We start from the raw sequence: 12,384 nt of genomic DNA, 5'->3' as shown, positions 1-12,384 counted from the left end.
GATTTCTCAGCAGAAACCATGGAGGCTAGAAGACAGTGGGATGATATATTTAAATTATTAAAGAGAAAAACTGCCAACCAAGACTCCTATATCCAGCAAAATTATCCTTCAAAAATGAGGGAGAAATTAAAACATTCTCAGACAAAAAGTCACTGAAAGAATTTGTGAGCAAGAGACCAGCTCTGCAAGAAATACTAAAGGGAGCACTAGAGTCAGAACCGAAAAGACAGAAGAGAGAGGTATGGAGAAGAGTGTAGAAAGAAGGAAAGTCAGATATGATATATATAATACAAAAGGCAAAATGGTAGAGGAAAATATTATCCAAACAGTAATAACACTAAATGTTAATGGACTGAATTCCCCAATCAAAAGACATAGATTGGCAGAATGGATTAAAAAACAGGATCCTTCTATATGCTGTCTACAGGAAACACATCTTAGACCCAAAGATAAACATAGGTTGAAAGTGAAAGGTTGGGAAAAGATATTTCATGCAAATAACAACCAGAAAATAGCAGGAGTGGCTATACTAATATCCAACAAATTAGACTTCAAATGTAAAACAGTTAAAAGAGACAAAGAAGGACACTATATACTAATAAAAGGAACAATTAAACAAGAAGACATAACAATCATAAATATTTATGCACCGAACCAGAATGCCCCAAAATACGTGAGGAATACACTGCAAACACTGAAAAGGGAAATAGACACAAATACCATAATAGTTGGAGACTTCAATTCCCCACTCTCATCAATGGACAGAACATCTAGACAGAGGATCAATAAAGAAATAGAGAATCTGAATATTACTATAAAGGAGCTAGACTTAACAGACATTTATAGGACATTACATCCCACAACAGCAGGATACACCTTTTTCTCAAGTGCTCATGGATCATTCTCAAAGATAGACCATATGCTGGGTCACAAGGCAAGTCTTAACAAATTTAAAAAGATTGAAATCATACACAACACTTTCTCGGATCATAAAGGAATGAAGTTGGAAATCAATAAAAGGCGGAATGCCAGAAAATTCACAAATACCTGGAGGCTCAACAACACACTCTTAAACAACGAGTGGGTCAAAGAAGAAATTGCAAGAGAAATTAGTAAATACCTCGAGGCAAATGAAAATGAAAACACAACATATCAAAACTTATGGGATGCAGCAAAGGCAGTGCTAAGAGGGAAATTTATTGCCCTAAATGCCTATATCAGAAAAGAAGAAAAGGCAAAAATGCAGGAATTAACTGTTCAATTGGAAGAACTGGAGAAAGAACAGCAAACTAATCCCAAAGCAAGCAAAAGGAAAGAAATAACAAAGATCAGAGCAGAAATAAATGAAATTGAAAATATGAAAACAGTAGAGAAAATCAATAAGACCAGAAGTTGGTTCTATGAGAAAATCAATAAGATTGATGGGCCCCTATCAAGATTGACAAAAAGAAGAAGAGAGAGGATGCAAATAAATAAGATCAGAAATGGAAGAGGAGACATAACTACTGACCTCACAGAAATAAAGGAGGTAATAACAGGATACTATGAACAACTTTACGCTAATAAATACAACAATTTAGATGAAATGGACGGGTTCCTGGAAAGACATGAACAACCAACTTTGACTCAAGAAGACATAGATGACCTCAACAAACCAATCACAAGTAAAGAAATTGAATTAGTCATTCAAAAGCTTCCTAAAAAGAAAAGTCCAGGACCAGATGGCTTCACATGTGAATTCTACCAAACGTTCCAGAAAGAATTAGTACCAATTCTCCTCAAACTCTACAAAAAAATTGAAGTGGAGGGAAAACTGCCTAATTCATTCTATGAAGCCAACATCACCCTCATACCAAAACCAGGCAAAGATATTACAAAAAAAGAAAACTACAGACCAATCTCTCTAATGAATACACATGCAAAAATCCTCAATAAAATTCTAGCAAATCGTATCCAACAACACATTAAAAGAATTATACATCATGACCAAGTAGGATTCATCCCAGGTATGCAAGGATGGTTCAACATAAGAAAATCAATTAATGTAATACACCATATCAACAAATCAAAGCAGAAAAATCACATGATCATCTCAATTGACGCAGAGAAGGCATTCGACAAGATTCAACATCCTTTCCTGTTGAAAACACTTCAAAAGATAGGAATACAAGGGAACTTCCTTCAAATGATAGAGGGAATATATGAAAAACCCACAGCTAATATCATCCTCAATGGGGAAAAATTGAAAACTTTCCCCCTAAGATCAGGAACAAGACAAGGATGTCCACTATCACCACTATTATTCAACATTGTGTTGGAGGTTCTAGCCAGAGCAATTAGACAAGAAAAAGAAATACAAGGCATCAAAATTGGAAAGGAAGAAGTAAAACTATCACTGTTTGCAGACGATATGATACTATACGTAGAAAACCCAGAAAAATCCACAACAAAACTACTAGAGCTAATAAATGAGTACAGCAAAGTAGCAGGTTACAAGATCAACATTCAAAAATCTGTAGCATTTCTATACACTAGTAATGAACAAGCTGAGGGGGAAATCAAGAAACGAATCCCGTTTACAATTGCAACTAAAAGAATAAAATACCTAGGAATAAATTTAACTAAAGAGACAAAAAACCTATATAAAGAAAACTACAAAAAACTGCTAAAAGAAATCACAGAAGAACTAAATAGATGGAAGGGCATACCGTGTTCATGGATTGGAAGACTAAATACAGTTAAGATGTCAATCCTACCTAAATTGATTTACAGATTCAATGCAATACCAATCAAAATCCCAACAACTTATTTTTCAGAAATAGAAAAACCAATAAGCAAATTTATCTGGAAGGGCAGGGTGCCCCGAATTGCTAAAAACATCTTGAGGAAAAAAAACGAAGCTGGAGGTCTCACACTGCTGGACTTTAAGGCCTATTACGAAGCCACAGTGGTCAAAACAGTATGGTATTGGCATAAAGATAGATATATCGACCAATGGAATCGAATAGAGTGCTCAGATATAGACCCTCTCATCTATGGACATTTGATCTTTGATAAGGCAGTCAAGCCAACTCACCTGGGACAGAGCAGTCTCTTCAATAAATGGTGCCTAGAGAACTGGATATCCATATGCAAAAGAATGAAAGAAGACCCATCTCTCACACCCTATACAAAAGTTAACTCAAAATGGATCAAAGATCTAAACATTAGGTCTAAGACCATAAAACAGATAGAGGAAAATGTTGGGAGATATCTTATGGATCTTACAACTGGAGGCGGTTTTATGGACCTTAAACCTAAAGCAAGAGCACTGAAGAAGGAAATAAATAAATGGGAGCTCCTCAAAATTAAACACTTTTGTGCATCAAAGAACTTCATCAAGAAAGTAGAAAGACAGCCTTCACAATGGGAGACAATATTTGGAAATGATATATCAGATAAAGGTCTAGTATCCAGAATTTATAAAGAGATTGTTCATCTCAACAACAAAAAGACAGCCAACCCAATTACAAAATGGGAAAAAGACCTGAACAGACACCTCTCAGAAGAGGAAATACAAATGGCCAAAAGGCACATGAAGAGATGCTCAATGTCCCTGGCCATTAGAGAAATGCAAATCAAAACCACAATGAGATATCATCTCACACCCACCAGAATGGCCATTATCAACAAAAGAGAAAATGACAAGTGCTGGAGAGGATGCGGAGAAAGAGGCACACTTATCCACTGTTGGTGGGAATGTCAAATGGTGCAACCACTGTGGAAGGCAGTTTGGCGGTTCCTCAAAAAGCTGAATATAGAATTGCCATACGACCCAGCAATACCATTGCTGGGAATCTACTCAAAGGACTTAAGGGCAAAGACACAAACGGACATTTGCACACCAATGTTTATAGCAGCGTTATTTACAATTGCAAAGAGATGGAAACAGCCGAAATGTCCATCAACAGAAGAGTGGCTAAACAAACTTTGGTATATACATACGATGGAATACTATGCAGCTTTAAGACAGGATAAACTTATGAAGCATGTAATAACATGGATGGACCTAGAGAACATTATGCTGAGTGAGTCTAGCCAAAAACTAAAGGACAAATACTGTATGGCCCCACTGATGTGAACAGACATTCGAGAATAAATTTGGAATATGTCCTTGATAACAGAGTCCAGCAGGAGGTCGAAACAGGGTAAGATAATGGCCAATTGGAGTTGAAGGGATACAGACGGTGTAACAGGACTAGATACAAAAACTCAAAAATGGACAGCACAATAATACCTAATTGTAAAGTAATCATATTAAAACACCGAATGAAGCTGCATCTGAGCTATAGGTTTTTGTTTTGTTTTGTTTTGATTTTACTATTATTACTTTTATTTTTTTCTGTATATTAACATTCTATATCTTTTTCGATTATGTTGCTAGTTCTTCTAAACCAATGCATATGTACTAAGAAATGATGATCATGCATCTATGTGATGATGTTAAGAATTAATGATTGCATATGTAGAATGGTATGATCTCTAAATGTTGGGTTAATTTCTTTTTTTCCATTAATTAAAAAAAAAAAAAAGAGAGAGAGAAGGGATAATTGGAGCTGAAGGGATACAGACTGTACAACGGGACTGGATATAAAAACTCAGAAATGGACAGCACAATACTACCCAATTGTAATGCAATTATGTTAAAAAACTGAATGAAGCTGCATGTGAGGTACAGGTTTTTTTTTTCTTTCTATTATTGTTTTAATTCTTATTCTGTTGTCTTTTTATTTCTTTTTCTAAATCGATGCAAATGTACTAAGAAATGATGAATATGCAACTATGTGATGTTATTAAGAATTACTGATTGTACATGTAAAAAAAAATAACATTTTAATAATAAAAATGTTATTATTTTGGTTAGTTTTAACTCCCCATGAAAATATACAATAACAGTAGTTTAGCCATCATTTCTATTTCTTACATTTGCAACTTTATATTAATTCAAATAATAATATGGATGAGTATTATTAATAATAAGGAATAAGTAAAGTACAAATAAAACTAAAAGAAAATAAAACCTTAAGTACATACATAAGAATTCATCTCCTCAGTGTAACATGACCATAAAGACTAGTAATTTTTCCAGAAAGGTACACATTTTTAAATTCAGTCAATTTTATTGGACTACCATTTATGTAATACTACAAGCAAAACTCTCTTATGTCAGTAAGCGCACGCGTGCACACACACACACACACACACAGAAGTAAAAACCCAAACCCTAACATCCTTTAATCAATACCTGTCAACCTCTTCTATCTTTTGCATGTTAAACAGCAGAGATGGAACGATCTTATCCATATGCTGGGGTTCCCAAATGGTAGCTCGAAGTTCATCATTAACTGTTTTGCGAACCACACCTTGAATACCCCTGATTCCAGCAATTCGAATTCTATAAAAGAGAAAAACCGAGTGCCCATTAACAGATGAGTAGATAAACAAAATGTGGCATATATGTACAATGGAATACTGTTCAGCCATAAAACATTCTGATACATGCTACAACATTAACCTTGAAAACACTATGCTAAGTGAAAAAAGCCAGACACAAAAGGCCACATCTTATATGATTTCATTGATATGAAAAGTCCAGAATAGGCAAGTCCACAGACACAGAAAGTAGATTAGTTAAGGTTACCAGGGGCTAGAAGGAAAGTTGAATGGGGAGTTACTACTTAATGGATACACAGTATCTATTTGGTAGATAAAAAGTTTTGGAAATAAATAGTGGTGATGGCTATACAACATTATGAATGTGATGAATACTACTGATTTGTACACTTAAGCACAGTTAAAATGGTGAGTTTTAGGCTATATATATTTAACCACGATAGAATGTTTTTAAATAGAAAACAATCTGCATCATTAAAAAGAAAGTATCTGTTTGCCTACCTGAGAAAATGAATGCCAAGTGACCAGTTATTTCAAATCAATAAAACGAAAATAATATACAATAAGTGTAAGAAATTAAAATCTCAAAGATTTCAGATGGATAGAGATATGGCCAGTTCTAAAATACGGTGTACTTTGAATACCATCTTTTTAAAATCAGCATTATTTTTTTCAAAAACAATAATTTAATAAAAACATCAGATTTTTCTGAAGATGATGATGATGATTGTGGTGGTTTGAAGCTATATATAATCTAGAAAAACATGCTCTTAATTTAATCCATTCCTATGGATATGAATCCATTAAAAGACCTTTGATGTGTTTACTTCAGTTAAGGTGGTACAACCTCGGTCAGGATGGATCTAAGCCTATTACTAGAGATCTTTATAAATACAGTGAAATTCAGACAGAGAGAAAGTCACAGGAAATAAAAGGCTAAACATCACTGGAACCTGGAAGAGAAGGGAGAGACTGGGAATGTGGCCATGTGCCTGCCCTATGACAAGCTAAGGATCAAGAATCACTGGCAGACAGCCTCAGAACGCCAGTCTTCAGGAAGAAAGGACTGCCTTGATGATGCCTGATTTGGACTTTTCACACAACTCCCACTGTTTAAGCCAACACATTCCAAGGTATTTGCTTGAGCAGCCTAGGAAACTAAAAGAATAATGATAGCTCAGACTAACATAAACTAGATTCTCTCCATGTCTTGCTGAGACCCATCAGAAGCTGAGAGAAAAAAGGATTTCATTGTTCCTGAAAACCCTTTCCTTTCTACTGTTCTTCCCCCACTGCCCAAGAGCCTTCTTAGACCACCTAGATTGAAACTGGAAGCAGGTGGTTCTTAACCACCAAAATGGACTACAGATAACCTCACCATATGTATACATGATGTGGCGGGTGTATTCACACAAACACATATAAACATTATTATATTTATATCTTAAAACATACCAACATTGTGGGACAATGCTGCCCTATCCTCCCATCCCAATCCATATTCCTCAACTTCTTTAAGCCCTTCCTCATTAAAAAAATTACATATATAGGTACAAGAAGAGGAAGGAAAGAAGCTTATGAAACCTGGGGAAGAACAGCCTCTTAAGTAGAGTTAACCTGGCAACCTATTTGGCTCTAAATACCTTCTTTCTGACCAATTTGACTGTTTTTACTTCCTTTACTTTTTCTAACTGAAATACTAACCAACTAGGGATTATCAAGCATTGGCTTCCAAAAACTGTATATAGGTTTAAAGAATGAGAAATATGAGGGAGGGGATGATACTGCTTTATAATAAACCTAGGGGGAAATAGTGCAGGCATTCAGGAATAGCAGATGGAGAATGGAATATGGAAATAATATAATACTGGACATGAAAGAAAAGGCAACTGGGAATCACAGGCAAATCTTGCCTATTTTGACATGTCTATATATGCTGCTTTCTAAAGTGTAAAAAGAGTCTTAAGAGATTCTTTGCAGTAAACATAACATTACTCAAAAAGGTATCTGCTTCATGTACCTGCTGCTACTTCTTGAGTGATAAGAAGGTCAAGGATTCCAGCAAAGGCTAGGTTTGATCCCCTGTTGTATCACTTGAATCGAGCAGAAGATGGTGTAGAATGCACAAAGGTGTAGAGTTACCCAAGGAAGGTAACTCATGTCTTATGACACAGTAGCCTCAATAGAACACCAGCAGATGGTAATGCCAAGGTAGCAGAGAAGGTAGGGACCACCAAATAGGGAACACCATAGCTACAGCTACACAGATGGCATCCAATCCAGACCAAATGCCTGGCTTGATAAGCACATTTCTAGCCATGGCTTCCAAAGAGAATTCAGTTTTCCCATCAGTTATATAGAATAGTTAGGAATAGGAATGATGTAAAGACTTAAATCAGTTAACATAAAGTGTTTAAACAATAACTGACAAGCAGTAAGCACATTATAAGTGTTATTTGTTCCTACTGTTGTTACTCATTACTATGATAAGGATGATTTTTTCCACCACAATTAAAGGTTCTTCATGAGCTCTGACTCAGAAGATAAGACTGAGGTGTATGACTTTACAAGTAGGAACTGTTTTGTGCAAGGCAAACTTTTTGAAAAACTTAACAGATATCAATCCCATCTCCTACCAGCTACTTCCTCTCAAATTCTATTTGCTACAATTTGGCTTAAAATGAAAGGATAGATAGTAAGTTTCAAAGTTAGAACCTAAAAGAGAATATAAATGTACCTTAAGAAAACTAAAAGAATTTTTTTTTTAGGCAAAGCAGGAAAAAAAGTTCTCTAAATATCTTCAGGTATTTACTGATTTATTCTACAGTGATTCAAATATGAAATACTGGTGTTTTGGAATGTCAAATGCTGTATTATAGAGACAAGACCGATACTTAGGAATAAGTACTATAAATTCCTTCACTGGTATATAGAGAATTTCAAGTTTCCTCTTTTCTTTAATATGAAAAATTTAAGGCAAAAAAAATGTGCAAAAGATAAGATCTTTCACTAGGGTGTGTTAAATTCCTGAAATAAGGCACATTATACAATGAATTTTTTAAAGGCTTAAAGATATCCTTTCATAAATATTATAAATATCATATACACTGCTCAACCACCTGTTTTATATGTGAAATATACTTTAACTAGAATTTGAGAAATGCCTGTATTAATCCTTATTGTACTAAACAGAAAAGTATACTGCAATCTGGGTAATTTTCTATATTTTAAAAGAAAATAAACACTAAAATCTTTAAAAAATTTGCCATTTTTCGTTATTTCACCTTTATCTTTGTATTCTTGCCTCATTAACAAATAAACATTAGCCTCTGGGGGGCAGGGAATAATTTATGAAACACCTTTTAAAATAACTTTTAGGAGGAAGACAAAAGGATTGGGAAATATAGGAAATAAGTCATTATAAGGTAATTATAATAGCTTTACCTCCAAGCCTTTACACTTCATAACAGCAGGACTTTGATTTAAATTATTATGCCCTATCCTAAGGAAAAATTATACTAACAGTAAGTCAGATAGAAACTGAAGCAAATATATATGAAAATGACTACTAATCAGCTCTCAGTTTGCATTTTCCAAGTTAAAATAATGTCTGTACTTGTTTTCTTTTGTGGAAACCAACACTGTAGCTTTCATATTCCAATTAAAAGCTAGTTATATTCCTGTACATTTCTTCACGTACTTTAACAAAAAAACAAAAATCACGTTAAGATGCTAAACTTGACTCTCGATAGCCCACAATGACTCTGATTCAGGTTTATTTAATTATAGGTTTGTTATACCTGTGCTCACACTACTTTCTATATTACCAAGGTCATTCTGACTTTCACTTCTATCTTTAAGTTTCTCATTTCTATACAGATATCAACCTACAGACTGCATTCCCGGATAAGTATTTGATTTCAGATTATTATAGGCTATATCTAGATTTGTTTTAAAATGTGTAAATCATCTGTCATGACAACCTCAGAATGACAGTGATTCAGTAGTATATATTCATTCCATATTTCTATTTATTCAATCAAAAAGTACTTATTGAACGCCTACAATGTGCCAGCCCCTATTCAAAATACTAGTGATACAGCAGTTCTTAAAGTCTTTGCCTTCATGGGGCTCATTTCATAGAGGAGAAACAGACTAGTATCTCTGGATAAGTGCCATGGAGAAAACAGATATGATAAGGGAGACGAGTACTGGGGGGTGGGTGATGGATGAGCTGAGAGTTAAAATAAATAAAAGATGGCAAAGGGAAGAGGCTTTTTATGAAGCACATTTGAGCAGAAATCTGAACAAAATGAGGTAATAAGGTAAAAAGTCATGCAGCTATCTGGGGAATTTTATTCTGTGTGAATTGGGAAACTACTCTCAATTATGCTTTTACAATAAATTGCTGTAACTTCTAAAAGTTATGAAAAGTTGTATTTCAGGAAGACAGTGTATATATATTCCTGTTTTCTTTGGTAATAATTATGTTGTATCTAAACACAGTATTCATCAATAAATTACTCTATGACTATAAACCATCAAGTAAAATAATACATACTCTGTTCGTATTTCAGGATCACTATGGCAGGAATGACACATGGCACTGAATCGAGATACAAAAAAGTCATAACGTCGATGATAAGAGGGTGTGTCCTCTTCAATATTTGCAAATTTGACAAACTAAAAAACAAAAATAATAATACAAGAAATATAAGACTATACAAAGCAGATGAAATATCATTAGTAACACACATATACAGAAGGAACTTTTTACTTAAGAACGTTTTAAAAAATTAAAACTATAATAAATATTAATATAACTTCTTAAACCAGTTTCTAATGAGCAACTGAACCCACTCTACTCTCTAGAGCTCATGAACATTTCTTACATGCTGACAATGGTTCAACAATAAACTCAGGTCACAACTTCCAGGGAATTTTATTTCTTAATTAGGGATAGGAAATCTTCCTTGAGAACTGTTATAATACATGAAAGAATTATGTTCATGTAAATAAGATGGGACAAAAAAAAAAATGGACATAAACCAAAGGAAATATGACTTAAACCAAGTAGAAAAGAAAAATACTGAGACAATAAAATTTATTCTACCTCCTTGCTAATGATGGAAAAAAAACTGAGATATCCATATCTAGGAAAGTTTAAATATCCTACATTTGTCAGACCTGGCTCCTAGGATTACTTAATATGCACTCTCTTTTCTCATTAGCTTTCTCATTCATTCAGGGAATTATTGCTCCTGTGTATTAAATAGTCTAAAATAAGCTATAAATGATCAACTTTTAAATATATATAAACACCTGTCAGGATATAGAATGATGATTTAAAAAAGCTATATCAAAAAGAATTTTTCAATCACTTGTACTCACTGATACTCTGATGAAAACAAAACAGATACAAGCACAGAATAAATTTGAAAAATTGAAATTATGATACTACAACAGTATTTTAAATTCAGCGTGAGCTAAGCTACCTGTTTTAAATTATAATTTTATATTATTCATGATAAACTAGAAAAGGATCACCTGGTTTAGATTAAACTAACATTCACTATCTATTTTTTTATCATACTGTGCTAGGTATTTTCACATGCATTCTTACTTAATTCTTCCAAGAACCTGGTATGGAATATATAATTATATCCAGTTTGCAGCTACAAACACTGAAAAGACAGAGGTTAAACTCAAAGTGACACAGTAAAGATGAAACTGGTATTACAATCCAGGGCTTTCTCTCTAATTCTCAAGATTGCCATACTACATACTAACCGTATGAACTGTGTAAGAAAATATTAAGCCAACTATTCACAGTCTTCATAAAAATAAACCTTGAATGACATGGGAAAATGCACAAAAAAATGTAAATGGAAAAACTGTACAAGGTTCTATATACATTATTGTCTCCGATTTTCCTAAAAAAAAAGAAATCAAAATATTAAAAGATTACTTTTGAATGTCAGAATTACAGGTGACTTCAACTTTTTTTATTTTACATTTTTTAGCATTTTTCCAATTTGCTACAATAAATTGAGAACTTTTAAAATTAGAAAAAAATGAATAAAAATTGAAAAAAAAGGCCATAAGTTAAATGTTCTGGAAGATTTTCCAAAGGAAAAAATTATTATTTTGTTGATTAATATAAAGACATCAGTAAGAGTATAATCTAAGTGCTCTCCTGATCATTTACAGAAGCAGTTCCTATTGTCCTTGAGTTTAAAGAACAGGATGGTAAAGGGGCAGCTGCACTCCAGGGAAATACAAAAAGCTTCTCTTCTTTCCTTCCTTCCTTTCCAAAAAGTTTTATGGAAAAGTTTTTCTAATCCTCATAACTGAAACTCTCTAACAATTCTAAATCTATATAGTCTGTGCTAAAATAAATTAATAAAAATGCATTGTCATTACGGACTTCTTATATGGTTCTCTACTTAAGACACAGAGCAGGGATGACGAACAGACTCTGTCAGACAGATCTGGATGTGGATCCTGGCTTTAGATACATGACCACTGAAAAGGAATACTTAACTTGGAGGTTGTTGAAGGGTTCAACAAGAACCGAAAAAATGCAGTGCCTAGCACACGGTATGTGCTCAATAAAAAAATAAGTCCTATTATCTTTGCTCTTTAAGTGAAGAATTAGATATGATTTCAAAAGGTACAACAAAAGGCAGCAGCACTGCAGTCCCTCAGTGCAGAGTTTCTCACTCTTGGCATTATTAAAATTTTAGATCTGATAAATTCTTTGTTGTGGAGGGCTGTTTTCCATATTATAGGATGCTTAGCAGTATCCTGGCCTCCACCTAATGAGCACTCTACACTCTACCCCACCTACCCCACCCCTGGGTGCAATCCCCAGACACTGACAAATGTCTAGAAAGCGAGACAGAGGGAAAATTAACTCTGGTGGAGAATCGTTGTTCTAGAATAATGAAC

General features: G+C 34.0%; 1 protein-coding gene across 8 annotated transcripts in view; it reads right to left on the bottom strand.

Annotated features, from left to right (window-relative positions):
• The window catches only part of EFR3A (EFR3 homolog A), a 163,400-nt gene that overhangs the window by 67,309 nt on the left and 83,707 nt on the right, over positions 1-12,384 (bottom strand). For all 8 annotated transcript variants that reach the window (XR_013178526.1, XR_013178527.1, XR_013178528.1 and 5 more), the window contains 2 exons: positions 9,995-10,116; positions 5,285-5,434 (listed from right to left, as the gene is read on the bottom strand). Coding sequence is in view for 5 of the 8 variants with exons in the window: in XM_077167678.1 (XP_077023793.1) it covers positions 5,285-5,434; positions 9,995-10,116 (272 nt within the window). In the remaining 3 variants the exon portion in view is untranslated. The remainder of the gene's footprint in view (positions 1-5,284; positions 5,435-9,994; positions 10,117-12,384) is intronic.

This window comes from Tamandua tetradactyla, chromosome 6 (genome assembly GCF_023851605.1).
Source record: "Tamandua tetradactyla isolate mTamTet1 chromosome 6, mTamTet1.pri, whole genome shotgun sequence".
NCBI lineage: Eukaryota > Metazoa > Chordata > Mammalia > Pilosa > Myrmecophagidae > Tamandua > Tamandua tetradactyla.
The sequence above is the reverse complement of the archived record's forward strand: the minus strand, read 5'-3'. Positions and strand labels throughout refer to the sequence as shown.